The 18,453-nt window shown below is 45.6% G+C and overlaps 2 protein-coding genes and 1 pseudogene across 4 annotated transcripts in view; 2 read left to right on the top strand and 1 right to left on the bottom strand.

Moving 5' to 3' along the window:
* LOC120814248 (dual specificity calcium/calmodulin-dependent 3',5'-cyclic nucleotide phosphodiesterase 1A-like) overlaps positions 1-18,453 on the bottom strand; it is a 609,273-nt pseudogene that overhangs the window by 348,127 nt on the left and 242,693 nt on the right. The window lies entirely within an intron of this gene.
* Positions 1-18,453, top strand: part of LOC144390262 (protein NLRC3-like) — a 55,868-nt gene that overhangs the window by 7,032 nt on the left and 30,383 nt on the right. The gene's annotated exons all lie outside the window — the stretch shown is intronic.
* Positions 2,089-12,928, top strand: LOC144390286 (protein NLRC3-like). 2 transcript variants are annotated; one of them, XM_078096770.1, is made up of 6 exons: positions 2,089-4,614; positions 4,768-4,978; positions 5,136-6,933; positions 7,025-7,198; positions 8,442-8,615; positions 8,952-12,928. In XM_078096770.1, exons 1-6 carry the CDS (start codon positions 4,522-4,524, stop codon positions 9,223-9,225), a joined length of 2,724 nt encoding a protein of 907 aa, XP_077952896.1. In that variant the 5' UTR covers positions 2,089-4,521; the 3' UTR covers positions 9,226-12,928. The 2 variants fall into 2 exon arrangements, with proteins under 2 accessions (XP_077952896.1, XP_077952897.1); XM_078096771.1 differs by lacking the exon at positions 8,442-8,615 and having other exon boundaries at positions 2,096-4,614.

Genomic DNA, 18,453 nt, shown 5'->3' on the forward strand with positions numbered 1-18,453 from the left:
GGAAAGTCTCCTGAACCCAGATGTTTGTCCATGAAGAGTCATCGGTCTAATAATCGATATATTGACTTCAAAGATGGACGCCGTTCTTATGACCCAGAGTAAGTAGGGCCCTATAAAATCTGTTTCATTTTTCTCAAATTCCAGTTTCATTTTTCCCACAAATTCTTTGTTTTTTAATTTTTGAGATTTCGGTTTTTAACATTTTACGCAGAGACAGTGAATTAAGAACTGAAATGTAGACAATATATTAAGTTAAAACTGAAAACTTCCATACATAGAACCTTATTTCAGGCAAAAACATGCTGCATGATAAAAACATGGCAATATCTTTTCTTGTGTCCAAACAGAACAGTCATTCAAAAAAAATTCTGATTTGTTGGTTTAAATTAAACAAAATACATGACTCAACAAAAAATGCCATTAGTTCTTTGTAAGATCAAACTAAGTAAGAATAGTCCTGTCAATATCTACTAACAAAGGTGCATAACAATTGCAACAGCCCGTGCAGTAAACAATAAAATACTTTGGAAATTCAACTTAACTTTGGTGTAAATATCAAAAACATTGTAAACTTCAATTCCAAGTGCAACTCGGAGCCTTAGCTTGCACAAACTCCTTGCTGATGAGGAAGCAGCATCTTCTCTTTCTAGCAGGCAGATCTCATCCATGTCACAATGGAGAATGATTTGCAGAGCTGCCAGGTCTCACCCACCAGCGTGATGACATGGCAGAGGCAGGTTACATGTACGCTGTTGGGCAACACTCCTCTCAGAGCCTCCTGTATTCCTTCAGACAGTGAGCAGCATTATCAGTCACCACGGCCCAGACGTCATCACGCTCACATCGTTGTGATTGAGAGACAATAGAATGGCTTTGGAAGTATTCCCATCTGTCCATGAAGACAACATCAATCAGAAAGTACTGTTGTCCAACGCCTACGATGAAAGATAAAAAATAATAATAACCATGATTAGTATTGTGTCACAACAAAAGGGTGAGATACAGCTAGACATAGACAGACGCTTTATTGGCTTTAATTCTTAATTGCCGATGTGAGAGTAGCTTTAATGTTGTGATCAATACATTTAATACATACATGTGTAACCAGGATCCATCAGAGACCAGGACCTGGAGCTGGACCTGATCCTGAACCTGGAAAGTACTGTTGTCCAACGCCTACGATGAAAGATAAAAAATAATAATAACCATGATTAGTATTGTGCGGCACGGTGGCGTGGTGGTTAGCACTGTCGCCTCACAGCAAGAAGGTCCTGGGTTCGATTCCGCCAAGTGGCCTTTCTGTGTGGAGTCTGCATGTTCTCCCCGTGTCTGCTTGGGTTCTCTCCGGGTTCTCCGGCTTCCTCCAGCAATCCAAAGACATGCTCTGGGATTAATTGGGGACTCTAAATTTCCCGTAGATGTGTGAATGGTTGTGTGTCTCTGTGTTGGCCCTGGGATTGGCTGGCGACCAGTGCGACCCCCCAGTGGACTGATTAGGAATAGCAGCTACTTTTATAGAAAAGCTATTTGTGTCTTTGTGTAATTCTCACAATAGTAAAGTCATCCAGTGGGCTGCACTGGACCCCCCGCAGACCAGATTTGGCCCTCGGGCCTTGAGTTAGACACCCATCATCTAACTGGTCTGTGTGTGTTTAAGTGTGAATCATTAACTGTAAACATCCTTAGATGTAAACACAATGTGAGCTAGTTCCTCCACATCAGGATCAGCAGAGGTCACATCTGGAGACAGCTGCAGGTTTCTGGAGACAGATGACTGGGACTGAACATGTGATTAGAATAAACTCAGTGCTCTGTGGACCAGCTGACGTGGTCTCTGGACTCCATGCAGAGGTTTGGACAAAGTATCGTCAGTAGACTCTGTGAAAAGGTCCAAAGACTAGTTTCAGAAGATCTAAGGAGACTTCTAGAGGTCAGGGGACGGACTAAAGAGGTTTGGAGTAGTTCCATAGGACTTTGTACCAGATGCAGAGGTCTGCAGACGTTGTTTTTATGACCCACAGTAAGAACTAAAACCAGATGAAACTGATGACTAACTGTCACTCAACTAATAAACTGTCCGTCATGATCGACAGTCTTCAGCATCTGGTTTTCATCATGATCCATCATGCTATATTCGCTCCCTCTCTCCCTCCTCGCTGGCATCCTCTGTTCTATCAGCTCTCCCTTCAACTGACTCCTTCTCACTCTTGCATCCGAACGCTGCTGCAGAGACTCTCCTCTCAACTCTTTCCTCCTCTCTAGACTCTCTCTGCCCTCTTACGACACGACGGACTGGCAAATCCCCTCCGGCTCCGTGGCTGTCTCAACCGGTCCGTGCCATGAGAGCCACCATGCGAGCGTCGGAAAGGAGATGGCGTAAATATAAACGACCTGACGACCTGCTTGAATTTCAATCTCTCCTCTCCTCGTTCTCTGCCTCTATCTCTTCTGCCAAAAGCTCTTTCTACCAGTCCAAAATCGAATCCTCATTCTCTAACCCCAAAAAACTCTTCTCGATCTTCTCCAATCTCCTCGAACCCCCTACCCCTCCTCCCCCCTCCACCCTTCTTCCGGGAGACTTTGTCAACTACTTCACCAAGAAAATAGCTGACATACGCTCCTCCTTCTCAAACCCACCACCTACTTCTCGCGTCCCACCGACCTCACCTCTTTCGCCCTCACTTCCCTCTTTCACCGCCCTCTCTCCTAACCAAATTCTTACCCTAGTAACCTCTGCCCGTCCGACCACCTGCCCTCTTGACCCCATTCCATCACATCTTCTACAATCTATCGCACCTGACCTTCTTCCGTTCCTTACCTTTCTCATCATCAACGCTCTGTCATCTGGCTGTTTTCCCAATTCTCTGAAGGAGGCAAGAGTCAACCCTCTCCTGAAGAAACCCACCCTCAACCCTTCTGAAGAAAACAACTACAGACCGGTCTCTCTTCTTCCCTTCTTGTCCAAAACCCTTGAACGTGCTATCTTTAATCAACTCTCCTCTTATCTCCACTGTAACAACCTCCTTGACCCCCACCAGTCAGGTTTCAAGGCAGGCCACTCTACAGAGACTGCTCTCCTTGCTGTCTCTGAGCAACTCCACACTGCTAGAGCCGCCTCTCTCTCCTCTGTCCTCATCCTTCTGGACCTCTCTGCTGCATTTGACACGGTCAACCACCAGATCCTTATTTCCTCCCTTCAGGAACTTGGTGTCACAGGCTCTGCTCTCTCCCTTCTCTCGTCCTACCTCGATGGCCGCACCTACCGGGTAACCTGGCGAGGATCTGTGTCGGAACCGTGTCCTCTTACTACTGGAGTTCCTCAGGGTTCAGTGCTGGGTCCCCTCCTGTTTTCGCTTTACACCAACTCTCTTGGCGCTGTCATTCGCTCGCATGGCTTCTCTTACCACAGCTATGCCGATGACACCCAACTAATTCTCTCCTTCCCTCACTCGGACACCCAGGTGGCGGCTCGGATCTCTGCCTGTCTAACTGACATCTCTCAGTGGATGTCCGCCCACCATCTGAAAATCAACCCCGACAAGACTGAACTACTTCTCTTTCCCGGAAAAGACTCGCTTACCCAGGACCTGACAGTCAACTTTGGAAACTCTGTGCTAACGCCCACTTCGACTGCTAAGAACCTCGGCGTCACACTCGACAACCAACTCTCCCTGACTCCCAACATCACTGCGACAACGCGATCCTGTAGATACACGCTCTACAACATCAGGAGAATACGTCCCCTTCTCACTCAGAAGGCAGCGCAGGTACTGATTCAGGCTCTTGTCATCTCCCGCCTGGACTACTGCAACTCCCTCCTGGCAGGTCTCCCTGCCACCGCCATTCGACCTCTGCAGCTCATTCAGAATGCAGCAGCTCGACTGGTCTTCAACCTTCCGAAATTCTCCCACACTACTCCACTCCTCCGCTCTCTTCACTGGCTACCGGTGGCCGCCCGCATCCAGTTCAAAACACTGGTGCTCACGTACCATGCTGTGAATGGATCGGGTCCAGCTTACATCCAGGACATGGTCAAACCCTACATCCCAACCCGCACTCTCCGCTCTGCATCTGCAAAACTACTCGTCCCTCCCTCACTGAGAGCAAAACACTCGACTAGGTCTCGACTCTTCGCTGTCCTTGCGCCGAAATGGTGGAACGCGCTCTCTGAAGACATCAGGACCGCAGAGAGCCTTCACATCTTCCGCCGCAAACTAAAGACACACCTCTTCAGACTCTATCTCGACTAAAGACTAACAAATTGTAGCACTTAAATTGTACTTGTGACGTCACTCATCTATAGCAAATTGTAAATTCGCTTATTTGAGGAAATTGCACTTTCTTGTTTCTTGTTCTCCTGAGTTTGTACCCTATGGTTGAATGCACTTATTGTACGTCGCTTTGGATAAAAGCGTCAGCTAAATGACATGTAATGTAATGTAATGTAATGACAGAAGCCAATATCTTTAACTAATGTTGTATTGTGGTTGATGGTCCAACCACCATGTGAACTGATGGTTTATGTTCCTCTCCAGAGAGGACCAGGAGAGCTCAGAGGTTCCCACAGGTCCGTCTGCCCAGCAGCATCAAACACACCTGGACTCCATCTTCATGGTGTGTACATGAACAACTACTTTAACATCTCTCAGGTCACCATCATCTCCATGCTGCACTTTGTAGACCAGTGGATTGTCCGTCTGTCCAACATGGACCTGATGGTGGCTTCCATGTTCTAGTTGGTGTCATTCATAGAATGTTCTGTTCCAGCTGCTGGAGGAGAACATCCTCACTTTTCTGAAGAACGAGCTGAAGAAGATCCAGAAGGTTGTGAGTTCAGATTACCCAGAATGCTTAGAGAAGGAGGATGAGGAGGAGCTGGATGAAGAGCAGAGGAGGAGCAGAGAGGCCTTTGTGAAGATCTCAGTGCACTTCCTGAGGAGAATGAAGCAGGAGGAGCTGGCTGAGCGTCTGCAGAGCAGTAAGAGGATTTCGCTACAGACTTACCATGCTGATAAATGAGACCTTCACTAATGTCTCCAGAGATGGACAGAATATATTCATAGTCATTCTCTGACGTAAGGACATGTTGAAATCTATTCTGTGACTCATTGATCTTCTTTGTTGTCTTCATTCAGGACTTCTTGCTCCAGTTTGTCAGCGTGAACTCAAATCCAACCTGAAGAAGAAGTTCCAGTGTGTGTTTGAGGGGATCGCTAAAGCAGGAAACCCAACCCTTCTGAATGAGATCTACACAGAGCTCTACGTCACAGAGGGAGGGACTGCAAAGGTCAATGAAGAACATGAGGTCAGACAGATTGAAACAGCATCCAGGAGACCAGCCAGACCAGAAAAAACCATCAGACGAGAAGACCTCCTCAAAGCCTCAGCTGGAGGAGAGGAACCAATCAGAACAGTGATGACTAAGGGAGTGGCTGGCATTGGGAAAACAGTCTTAACACAGAAGTTCACTCTGGACTGGGCTGAAGACAAAGACCACCAGGACATACAGTTCACATTTCCATTCACCTTCAGAGAGCTGAATGTGCTGAGAGAGAAGAAGTTCAGCTTGGTGGGACTTGTTCATCACTTCTTCAGTGAAACCAGAGCAGCAGGAATCTGCAGGTTTGAAGAGTTCCAGGTTGTGTTCATCTTTGACGGTCTGGATGAGTGTCGACTTCCTCTGGACTTCCTCAACAATGAGGTCCTGACTGATGTCACAGAGTCGGCCTCAGTGGATGTGCTCCTCACAAACCTCATCAGGGGGAAGCTGCTTCCCTCTGCTCGCCTCTGGATAACCACACGACCTGCAGCAGCCAATCAGATCCCTCCTGAGTGCGTTGGCATGGTGACAGAGGTCAGAGGGTTCACCGACCCCCAGAAGGAGGAGTACTTCAGGAAGAGGTTCAAAGATGAGGAGCAGGCCAGTAGGATCATCTCTCACGTCAAGACCTCACGAAGCCTCCACATCATGTGCCACATCCCAGTCTTCTGCTGGATCACTGCTACAGTTCTGGAGGAGGTGTTGAAGACCAGAGAGGGAGGAGAGCTGCCCAAGACCCTTACTGAGATGTACATCCACTTTCTGGTGGTTCAGTCCAAAGTAAAGAAGGTCAAGTACGATGGAGGAGCTGAGACGGATCCACACTGGAGTCCAGAGAGCAGGAAGATGATCAAATCTCTGGGAAAACTATCCTTTGATCAGCTGCAGAAAGGCAACCTCATCTTCTATGAATCCAACCTGACAGAGTGTGGCATCGATATCACAGCAGCCTCAGTGTACTCAGGAGTGTTCACTCAGATCTTCAGAGAGGAGAGAGGACTGTACCAGGACAAGGTCTTCTGCTTCGTCCATCTGAGTGTTCAGGAGTTTCTGGCTGCTCTTCATGTCCATCTGACCTTCTTCAGCTCTGGTGTCAATCTGCTGTCAGAAGAACAAACAACCTCCCTGTGGTCTAAAGTCTTTAGAGACAAACCAACACGTCTCTACCAGAGTGCTGTGGACAAGGCCTTACAGAGTCCTAATGGACACCTGGACTTGTTCCTCCGCTTCCTCCTGGGTCTTTCCCTGGAGACCAATCAGACTCTCTTACGAGGTCTGCTGACACAGACAGGAAGTTGCTCACAGACCAATCAGAGAACAGTCCAGTACATCAAGGAGAAGATCAGTGGGGATGTGTCTCCAGAGAAAAGCATCAATCTGTTCCACTGTCTGAACGAACTGAATGATGTTTCTCTAGTGGAGGAGATCCAAGAGTCCCTTAGATCAGGACGTCTCTCCACAGATGAACTGTCTCCTGCTCAGTGGTCCGCTCTGGTCTTCATCTTACTGTCATCCGAAGAAGATCTGGAGGTTTTTGACCTGAAGAAATACTCTGCTTCAGAGGAGGCTCTTCTGAGGCTGCTGCCAGTGGTCAAAGCCTCCAACAAAGTTCTGTAAGTAAAGCGAGAGTTCGATTCATACATCAGAACTTAAATATGCTGCCATCTTTTAAACTTACTGCTTCTTCTTCATCCTTCTCTTCAGACTGAGTGGCTGTAACCTCTCAGAGAGAAGCTGTGACGCTCTGTCCTCAGTTCTCAGCTCCCAGTCCTCTAGTCTGAGAGAGCTGGATCTGAGTAACAACCACCTGCAGGATTCAGGAGTGAAGCTGCTTTCTGCTGGACTAAAGAGTCCATACTGTGAACTGGAGACTCTCAGGTCAGGATTCAATTAAAGTCCATTTGGTGTCTTTATTTACATCCATGGTACATTTCTGACCTTCATAAGATTCTTTCTGATGATTGGTTACAAACCCCGTCTTTGGATTGGCTGGAGTGATGCATTCACACAACTATAGAAGCCCATTTCCGCACTGAAGAAAGGGGATAGAAAGTCTAAATCATGAGATAAAACGTTGTCAAAACACAAACGCCACCTTTATGTAACCGTAGTGGAGCGTAGATGACAACCAGCTACAAGCATCATTTACCATCATTACCGGCACATTAAGACCGATGCGTCCAGCTCGCAGACCGGCTGGTGATTTGCCGCCGAATAGCAGTCAAACGTTTGGCGTCGGGGCGGGTGGATGGGGGGGGTGGATGGGGGGGGTGGGGAGGTGGAGACGATGCTTTCAGGGTCCGATGGATGCTGCGAGGTGCGTCCGCTTCCGCCGCCCCCCTCGCCATCCACGCCTTAAATCTTCGGCTGCTTTTAGAATAACTTATTTTTCCCCATTAAGATGGTTGAGCTACTGTAGAGAAAAGGGCGCCGTCTCTCGTTCTTTAATCTCATGAAGTGCTCAGCGAGAACGTCCATTTGTTTTATTTATTTACTGTAAATGACCTCTCGCGGCCCACCAGGGGGCAGCGGCCCACACTTTGGGAATCACTGTCTTAAACTATCTACTCCACAGCATGAGCATCATTATTGTTCATCAGGATTTCAGACTTCATAAAAACCTTTCACCAGAAGATGAACCTTATCTATGGAGCCAGAAGATCTAATCTAAGAGACTAAACTAGGGACAAAAATCTGTTTGTTTCCATCACATCATCGGATCCTTGTTGAACCAACACATTTGATATGGAGGGAAATAAAACACAATGTTGGCTCACGATAAATCATCACAGGGTCGTCCTATTAATCCTCTTATTCATGCTGTGTGATGTTATTTTAATATGGTTCATTGAGGAAAATGGCAAAAGCAGAGGTGTAAAAGCGACTGAAACTTGCATTTCTGGCGCTTCAGTGACAATCTGCTTGGAGTTTGATGGTTCCTCATTTAAGGTGTAGATGGTAACTGACATTAAATTAGCAAATAAAGATCCTTTTTAGTCACTTTCCTTTTTTAGTAGTCTAGTCTACACTAGTACTTTGTAAACACTTAACTGATTTTATATGAAATAGGATTTCATTTTAACACCAATGTTATTTTTCTTGTTCATTGTTGTCTCTTCAGACTGAGTGGCTGTAACCTCTCAGAGAGAAGCTGTGACGCTCTGTCCTCAGTTCTCAGCTCCCAGTCCTCTAGTCTGAGAGAGCTGGATCTGAGTAACAACCACCTGCAGGATTCAGGAGTGAAGCTGCTGTCTGCTGGATTGAAGAGTCCAAACTGTGAACTGGAGACTCTCAGGTCAGGATTCAATTCTTTATTTACATCCATGGTACATTTCTGACCTTCATAAGATTCTTTCTGCTTCCATGATTTGAATCAAATGTGTATTTTCCAACTATTTACATAAAATGTGTTTATTTTCAATATAATGTAAATATTTGACATTTAGAGTTAGTAGTAATGTTATCAGGTTGTTGATGTACATTAGTGGGTGTTTAGTTGTGACTGGAAAACGAGTCAGTAACCATGTTAATGTGACCCCTCTGTACCTGATAGTATCTCAGTACTGCAGTGACCTTCCAGCCCTCACAGCTCCCTCAGATCATGTGACGTGTCTTATTCTGGGTGTTGCAGGCTTTCAGGCTGTCTGATCTCAGAGGAAGGCTGTGCTTCTCTGGCCTCAGCTCTGAGCTCCAACCCCTCCCATCTGAGAGAGCTGGACCTGAGCTACAATCATCCAGGAGACTCAGGAGTGAAGCTGCTGTCTGCTGGACTAGAGGATCCTCACTGGAGACTGGAGACTCTCAGGTATGAAGAGGCTGCAGCCACAGACCATCAGTCTGGTAGAGGAGGTAGAGCTGGAAACCTTTTCTCTGTCCCACTCTCAGCCTGGTTAATAAGACCCTGACACACCGAGCTGACCTCAAACTACCAGAGACTCATCAAACTGTTTGTGTCCCACATGAGGCCATCAACACAGACAGAAGTATTGAGGAACAGTAGCCAGGATGAGCCTGAACAGGGAGGAAGGTGATGAAAGCCTTGTTTCTCTGGAGCTTTGTCTTGTCTCCACGTTATAAGAGAGGACAGTGTCTCCTGACACGTTGACGGCATCATGGTGGGTTGATATGAGTCAACGTGGTCACGCTGCAGGTTTGTGGGCTCTTAACAACTCAAACAACACTTGGATGTTTAGATGCTGGTCCTCTGCCTCCAGTGTGTGTTTGTCCTTTAGTCCAGACATTATTATTAAGAGACAAACAGTCAGAGAAACAATCTGTTCAAAGCGTCTTGATGGATCATCACAGGAGGAACGTTTGGTGTTTTAAAGGAGTTCAGCTTCACCTGCTTTTGGTGCTTTGCACTGAGAGACGGTTCCCTGGATGATAAGAGTGGACTTGTTGAAGCTACAGGTGACAGTCGGCCACAGACGCTCAGTGAAGAACCAACAGCTGATGGTGGCCCTGGAATTAGTATCAACTATATCGTAGAAATGAACAGAACATACCAAAAACACCCTATCCAGATAAATGTTGCCATCCGGATGGAGTGAATGTGATTGTGGTTGGATGAGAAGTGTTGGGAGCGGCTAGGGGGTCGTATTAGGTTACTAGCAAATGAGGAACTAACTTATGGACATTAATAGAATTATTAATAATCACTAAGATACTTCTCAGAATGAATAAATAACATGGCACCACCCTGAGCTAACAGGGACCAATAACCAATACTATAAATCAAGTCTCATAATTGATATTCACTCCTTGAGAGTGAAGATGTTGGAAGGAGTTAAGTTCGAGCACTGGCGATGTATGTCAACGGAGAGAGGGGGGGGAGACGAGGGGGGTGCAGGGAAGGAACGGCGGTGCGGTTGCGCGCAACAACAAGCGGAGTGCCGGTTATCACACTAGGGGGCGAGCGAGAGCAGCGGGGCGGAAGTGAGACCGTTAAATCAAACCACCGAGGAAGACGGGAACGTTAAACAGTGTAATACGACTACTGGACGCGAGGGGCGAGCGAGAGCGAGATGCAGGAAGTGTTCCACGTATTAAAGCAGGGGGGTCCAAACTTTTTTCACTGAGGGCCACAGACAGAAAAATATGCGAAAGATTGAGCCGCTCACTAAAGTTAAGGTATATCACCTCTAGTGTATTAACAGTAATACAAATCAATCAATCAAATGTAGGTAAATTATGCTTGATAATTTATTATACTTACAGAAAAAACTGCATAAATCACATCTTTCTACGTATGGGTTTTCATTTCTCTATTTTCAAATAAACTGCAGCCTCAGATTGCTTCTTCGTCAGGATGGGGACCCCCTTCACAGCCCTGTATAAAGAGGGAAGGCTTTATTTAACCTACTTATGCAAATCATTCATCAGCTAACGTGTTTTAGAAAATGTTATCAACTTTAATTGACTGCATTTATTAAGTAATTGGGCTTTTGAACACATGAATACTGTGTAATATATTTGAACTCGCCTACAATGGGAACAGTGTTGCACTTAATGGGAGCAGTGATGCTGCTCTGGACTGAAGGACGGCTGGCAGGTCACGAGTAAGTTTGCTGGTTGAGATGTGAAGGACATCACAGAGATGGCTGTCGCTCATTTTGGTTCTCAATCTGCTTTTGTTCAGAGTTCACAGAGAAAATGTTTGCTCGCATATGTATGTTGTGCCAAACAGACTGGTCATTCTTTTTGCGTGGCGTCGCATCAGAGGAAACTTGGCCTTTTCCAAGCTCCGGTAGAAGTCGGGTAGGGAGAGGAGCTGCATCTCGATGAGTTCTAATTGCAGACTCTCTTCCACTTCTTCTGCATCCAGCAGGAAGGGAGTTGAGAACAGCTTGATTTCTTTCTCAATGACAGAAACATCTTGGAAGCGCTGATTGAATTGTGTCATAAGAGTTGTGATCACAGAAACATATTTCCCCTTTTTAGCAGAGAGGTCGGCCTTTGGATGAGCACGTTTGATTTCGGACAGCGTAGGGAAGTGCGCAAGGTTGAAGTTGCGTAGTTGTGTCTCAAAAAGACGAAGCTTCGCACAGAAAGTTGTGGTACAAGCTGGTCTTTGCCTTGTAGGCTCGTGTTCAGTGGGTTCAGATGACCAGTAAGATCAACTAGAAAGGCAATAAGGGAATAAAACCGCTTCAGCACGGAGCCGCGACTAAGCCAGCGCACGTCACAATGATAGAGTACGTCCCCGTATTCAGCATCGACATCAGATAGGAAAGCTTAATTCTCTGATGAGTTGAGCTACCTCATAGCTAGCTAATGTAGCGTTTTCTTGTGTTTGTTAGCAGGGTAAAAGTACTGTTGTTGAGCCTGCAGGTTAGCTGCCATGTGCTGGACTTTGTCCTCTCGCTCAGCAGCAGTGTAGGACGTGAAGGTCGGATGCTTGGTTTCGTAGTGTCGTCGTACATTGGACTCTTTCATCACTGCAACCGTTTCATTGCAAATCAAACAGACACACTTCTCCTTGACTTCTTTGAAGAAATATTCATTTTCCCACCGTGTTTGAAATGTTCTGCATTCACTTGCTATCTTGCGTTTCTTTGGTTCTGCCATTTTGTCGTCGTGGAAATTTTTTATTTAGACATTTTTTTTGTGGCAAAGCTGCATTAGGACTGCAGCTAGTGAGTAGCTCCACCTACTGGTCAAACTAAGAACTACAATACAGTCAAGGGCAAGTTTCATGTGTGGGCCACATTCCATTCTATTTTTATAATTTGCTGCGGGCCAGAAAAAAATGGATCCCGGGCCGCAGTTGGCCCGCGGGCCGTACTTTGGACACCCCTGTATTAAAGCAACGAGGAAGCCGACAGTCGCACTGCTATGGCAACGCTATCTGTTGCTAGGGACTACGGCTTGGACGAAGGAGGGGGGGGATACTTAGACGCGGCGCGAGGAGATTCTGTCCCGCGACCAGCGGAACGTAGATCAGCAACGTGAATCAGGATGGTCGGATCCATGTGTGTGCAGTTACAGAACCAACGATGTGGCTGGCGATACGAAATGAAACCACAGGCAAACGGATCTCACGGCGGAGACCCGGGAAAAGAAAAGAAAATAAGGAACTATTCTGACCATGAGACATCATTCAACAGCGTAACACAGTCGGCGCTTTCACTCTCTTACAGCAAACGTATCACAGCATCAGATCAACAGGGGACATTACAACATTTGCAGGTACACATTCAAACATAAATCAAAGGTAGCGGATTCGTTGATCCGGACTCTATCGTACCACGTTATGACTGAACAAATCACATAAACATCAAGTTCATATCAACACGCTAAATTAGTCTGCCCAGAAAACCAGTGTTACTGTTTGATGGGCGTTGGTCATCAGCTTCCAGCTGACTGAGGACAGTTGAGCTCCGCGTAGGGAAACTCAGTGGATGAAGGCGATTTCGGCCGTGGGGTCCGAACTTCTCGTTGGGAACAGAGGCGGCGGGGGGTCAGAGAGCAGCTGTCTCTCCGGTCCTCTGGAGTCAACAGGAATGAAATCAAAAGGGAAAAGGAAGCGGGACGTAGTGGAGCGCGAGTCTTGAGTTCGTCCAGCGAGATTAAGACTGAAACTTGGGAATTGGAGGGAAAGAAAAGAAACCAAACAACGTTGTGTTGTCTCGATCTGTCACTAACGGGAAGTCAGGCGAAAGAGATCGATCCTTTGGCGCAATCTCTTCTTATGAACTTGAGGTCCAGGTTACAGGCCGCAGTGACTTTCTATTCAGAATGTTGGTCCCTGGGACAAAACCAGCTGAAAACCCCTAGAGGGGAAACATCCGTCTCACCTTTTTCACCCGTGACCCGTTTTCATGCCTGCATGTCACACTTAAATGTTTCAGATCATCAAACTAATGTAAATATTAGACACAGATAACGCAAGTAAACACAAAATGCAGTTTGTATCATTAAGGGGAGAAAAGAATCCAAACCTAAATGGCCCTGTGTGAAAAAGTGATGAAAACATAAATGAAGTGAGGTTCATCACATCTTTGGAAAGCCCAGTTCCATTTCTCCAGCCACAGCCGTTCTCAATCTAGAAATCACTTAAATAGGAGCTGCCTGACAAAGTGAAGTAGACCACAAGATCCTCACAAGCGAGACATCAGGCTGCGATCCAAAGACATTCAGGAACAAATGAGGAACAAAGTCATTGAGATCCATCAGTGTGGAAAAGGTGACAAAGCCATTTGTAAAGTTTTGGGACTCCAGCGAACCACAGGGAGAGACATTGTCCACAAATGGGGACAACATGGAAACATGCACATTGTGTGAATACTGAATGGTCTGTATCTGCTTTATCTTTATGAAACAGTTTAATGTGAATGTTCCTTTGCACACGTCCCATGAAGCTTGATCTGTAGCATGACGTCATTTCTCCCGTTTGAATTCACATCTGGTGAAAGTACAGTGACAGGTCCATTTCTTATTTGTTATCCATTCATCTTCTTCATGAATATATTCCAGCACCTCGTCGCTGTGTGACGCCTGACTGACAGTCTGTGGTCGTCTGTAAGTAGTGGTAGAAGAAGAAGAGGTGCTCCATGTGGACATGAAGGACAAAGCTGTGTGTGAGAGTGATGTAATGTCCATGTCTCCATGCTGCTCTGACCCCCCTCCTCCTTTCAGGGTGGAGCCTGATGGAGTCCGATGGTTGAGACCAGGTCTGAGGAAGTGTAAGTGTGCTTTGATTCATGAAGATTCAACCATCTTCACACTGTGACATCACTCATTCACCTCTGTGATGTCATCATCAACGTGTCAGTAGATGAACACATGATTAATAACTGCAGCTGTATTGTGTCTTGTTCTCTCATCAGATTCCTGTGAACTCACAATCGACACAAACACAGTAAACAAACGACTCAAACTGTCTGACAACAACAGGAAGGTGACACGTGTGATAGAGGATCAGTCATATCCTGATCATCCAGACAGATTTGACTGTCTTCAGCTGCTGTGTAGAACTGGTCTGACTGGTCGCTGTTACTGGGAGGTCGAGTGGAGAGGAAGAGTTTATGTATCAGTGAGTTACAGAGGAATCAGGAGGAAAGGAGACAGTAGAGACTGTTTGTTTGGATACAATGATCAGTCCTGGAGTCTGATCTGCTCTGATGAAGGTTACTCTGTCTGTCACAATGAGACAGTAACACGCACCTCCTCCTCCTCCTCCTCCTCCTCCTCCTCTGGTAGAGTAGCAGTGTATGTGGACTGTCCTGCTGGCTCTCTGTCCTTCTACAGAGTCTCCTCTGACACACTGATCCACCTCCACACCTTCATCACCACATTCACTGAACCTCTTTATCCTGGGTTCTGGTTCTGGTCTTATGGTTCCTCAGTGTCTCTGTGTCCTCTTCAGGAGGGAGAGTCTCCTCCTGGTGGAGAACCTTCCTCTCTGCTCACCACATAGTTCAGTCTGTACAGCTGATGGTGGTTCATGTGGGTGTAGATGCAGGTGGAGCAGGTGAGGGGTACCTGAGCTGGTCTGGACTCTGGGGGGTCCACAGCTCTCTGGGACTCAGATGGAAGTGGGAAAGAGCTCAGCTTAATGCTGCTGTGCTCCTTCAATCAATAGATGATCATTTAGATATTGGCTCCTAATTAGGCTTTAATCTTCATCTTTATGTGTTCAAGAAGACATTTTATAAGACGCTCTTTCATCTGTCCCCCCATATGAGACAAATGTGTCCTTATGTGTGTGTGCGCTTCATCAGCAATAATAAAAACAAGGTGAAGAAGGAAAATATGAATGTGTAATTCTTTTTGAGCCCATTTTAACTTCAAATCTTTCTAAATCTGTTGAGTGAAATCAAATCTAATTTCACATAATCAGGTTTGTTTTGAACAAGAAGCTTTTTAATGGTTCAGCAAACCTCTCAAGGAAATATTGAATATGCGTTACTTGTGTTTTTATTCACTATAATGTCATTTACAACATTTACTCCATGTGTTACTTTAACAGAAATAGAATTGTTTGGCTCTAATGTTAATAAATGACTTTTATTGGAAACAACTGTACATGTTTAAACAGGCCATCAAATAAAGATTATTTCAACACGCTGTATTATTTCTTTTGAAATACTCTGATCCTTTTTAAAGATGCTGTACTATTGACTTTTGTACTATTTCCTCCATAATATGTGTATTTATTCTACAGCCCTGTTGCTGTGTCAATAGCACAGAGGAAACATTGGTGGTGCAGCATGTTGAAGAAGGAAGTGAGTAAATAAAGAAATGAGTAATGAATAAGTTGCTTTATTAACCTTATTAACCTTCACGCAGAGCCGTCTCACAACAACACAAACTACTGAGCTCGCTACTTCAGGTGCAACTTGAAGCTTTCATTCTGCACCAAATATCACACTTAAGTCACCAACAAAAACACACAAAGCACAAGCACACATTTGATAACAGGGTGGAGTTTATCTCCTCACAAAGTGGAGTATTGAAAGTGTGTGTTGGACAGAAATATATATATAAATAAAAGTGATCAAATCTGCTGGGTGTAAAATATACATACAGCAACATGAATTAGCAGTTTTGGTGCCTTAGAACGTTGTGTCAATGCAATGAGCTTCATGGCCTCTTAACCTCTTGTGAGTGCTTATGAGTGACTACAGCTGGTGACTCTGAGGCATTTAAATAGAGCTCATTGGACACAAACGCCCACAAACGCTACAATGGGAAAGTCAAAGGAGCTCAGCATGGATCTGACAAAGCGAATCATCGACTTGAACAAGTCTGGAAAGTGACTTGGAGCCATTTCAAAGCAGCTGCAGGTCCCAAGAGCAACAGTGCAAACAGTAGTTTGTAAGTATAAAGTGCACGACGCTGTTTTGTCACCATCAGGAAGAAAACACAAGCTATCACCTGCTGCTGAGAGAACATTGGTCAGGAGGGGGAAGAGTCAACAGAGAACCACCAAAATGCAGATCTGCCAAGAAGTAGAAGCTGCTGGAACACAGTGTCCATGTCCACAGTCGTGTTTGGCATCTCCATGGACGGAGAGGCTGCCGTGCAGGAAGGAAGCTCTTGCTCCAAAAGCGCCACCTTAAGGCTCGACTGAAGTTTGCTGCTGATCACGTGGACCAAGATGAGACCTTCTGGAGGAAAGTTCTGTGGTCAGACGAAACCAAAAAATGAATGAACTAACGCAGATCAGCTGTTCTGGAAGCGGATACTCAGAGTAAGTCAACTCGGAGTTCAGGGATAGACTCAGAGTTTGTTGAACCTCCTTTCTGGAATACCCCCCATGTCTACCGCCAAGCACGGTGGTGGTAGTATTATGCTGCCAATGGATCTGGTGCTGGTGGATGTGAACAATGCTGAAGAAACAAGTCCATGTCAGAGAGCCATCACATTTAACTGAACAGGACCAATTCTGTTGTCCAGAGGAGCGGTCAAAGATTCAACGAGAAGCTTGTGGACGGCCACCAAAAGCGCCTAATAGAAGTGAAAATGGCCAAAGGACATGTGACCAAATATTATCACTGCTGTATGTATATTTATGACCCAGCAGATTCTGTCATGTTCTCTGTTAACCCATAATTAAGTCCTAAAAGAACCAAACCTCATGAATGTTGTTGTGACAGAGTGATTGGAACAGATTCTTCTATCAGAGGAAAATCAGACTTGTAGGAATAAGAGGAAACTCAAGGAGAGCCATGACATCATGTTCTTTACAAGTGTATGTAAACGTTTGACCACAGCTGTAGTGGGTAGATATGTGTGTTTAGCTCTACAGGCTTCATGCTGTCCTGATATCCACATGTGAGGCCGTTGATGAGCGTAGCTGATTTCCTGTCACGCCACCTCATCACTGGCTCTGTCACAGGCACTTTGCTGGAGGCCCACTGGCACAGTTCTTGTTATCATCTCCTATTCTACATTCTCTCTCTACATCATAAATCACATCACAGTTTTTAAATACAATTAGCAGAGCCAGCTGTTTTCTGACACATTGTGTACAACTACAGGATCTTTACAGTAAACTGATGGAGATGTAAACATTTGATTATCATATAACCACAAAATACTCAATGTTATCATTGTAATGAGTTATTTAGACAAGATGATTTCAGACAATATCAGGAGAGAAGATTCAGCAGTGACACAAAATGAGAATATTACTGAATAGGAAAAACAATAGGAAAGCCTACTATATACAGAATAATATGTACAGTATTATACGTTAATTTCATCAACGTACATTTAAATAATAAAACCAAAAACACATAAGGAAATGATGTGAGAAGTCATTTAGGAGTAGCAGGTCCCCAAAAGGGAAAAAAGGAGAGGGACGTCAGCAGAACAAAGGGGGTGATGCAGAAACAGTTAAGGATACGTGTTTGAAATGAAGGAGACCCGTTGGAAAACCAGTCAAATACATCACGCCGATGTGATGTGAGGACTTTATACCATGGGCTCATTTCCGGCGACGCAGAGAGATGCGCTGCAGTCTCCTAGCTTTCCCCCTGGCATCAATGGGCCGCATCTCATTGACCTTTGACCTGACCATCCGGGAGTAGCTGGGTCTCTTGGTGTAATGCATCAGACGGCGGTCAGGCTGAGGCCCTGCTGGGACGGAGAAATGGAAGTTATATTCTACTGCAAAGGCAGGGCACATGCATTCTGGTAGCTCTCCAAATTTGATGCATTTTTGTTTGTATTCTTGTCATTACGTTTCATTTTTCTATTCTGTACATTTTGTCTCTTTCGATCCAGTTCTGCATACTTAATGCTGTAGACTCATTGAGGACACGACATTTACCCGGAAGAGGATCCTTGTGGCCAACTCGACATCCGCCGCTACTGAACAAATCCTGTTCAATCTAATCAATAGTAATTTAACAATTCCCATAGTAATTATGTTTTGGGTGATAACTCGCGCCCCCAGAGGCTCAACGTGTTCCCGAGCGTCTTTAGAAGACCCCCAGATTGAGGCCATATGGGTGGACCGAAAGCAGGTAAGCTATCCGCTGGCGTTCCATCCTTCTTTCAGATGTGGACTAGTTGGGTTGGTTTGCCGGGCCCTGGAGGAATAGTTTGTGCACCCCATGCCTCGTGAAGTGTGACACCAGGAGTTGAGGACTTGTACCGGTGTTGTGACAGCCATCTGTCACAAC

Source organism: Gasterosteus aculeatus, chromosome 21 (assembly GCF_964276395.1).
Source record: "Gasterosteus aculeatus chromosome 21, fGasAcu3.hap1.1, whole genome shotgun sequence".
NCBI classification, from domain to species: domain Eukaryota; kingdom Metazoa; phylum Chordata; class Actinopteri; order Perciformes; family Gasterosteidae; genus Gasterosteus; species Gasterosteus aculeatus.

Bases quoted from the DNA above. Each gene is read 5' to 3' on its own strand.
- LOC144390286 (XM_078096770.1), top strand. From the start codon at position 4,522: ATGTTCCTCTCCAGAGAGGACCAGGAGAGCTCAGAGGTTCCCACAGGT. The intron at 6,934-7,024 runs GTAAGTAAAGCG...CCTTCTCTTCAG, and splicing joins AAAGCCTCCAACAAAGTTCT to ACTGAGTGGCTGTAACCTCT. The intron at 8,616-8,951 runs GTCAGGATTCAA...TGGGTGTTGCAG, and splicing joins TGTGAACTGGAGACTCTCAG to GCTTTCAGGCTGTCTGATCT.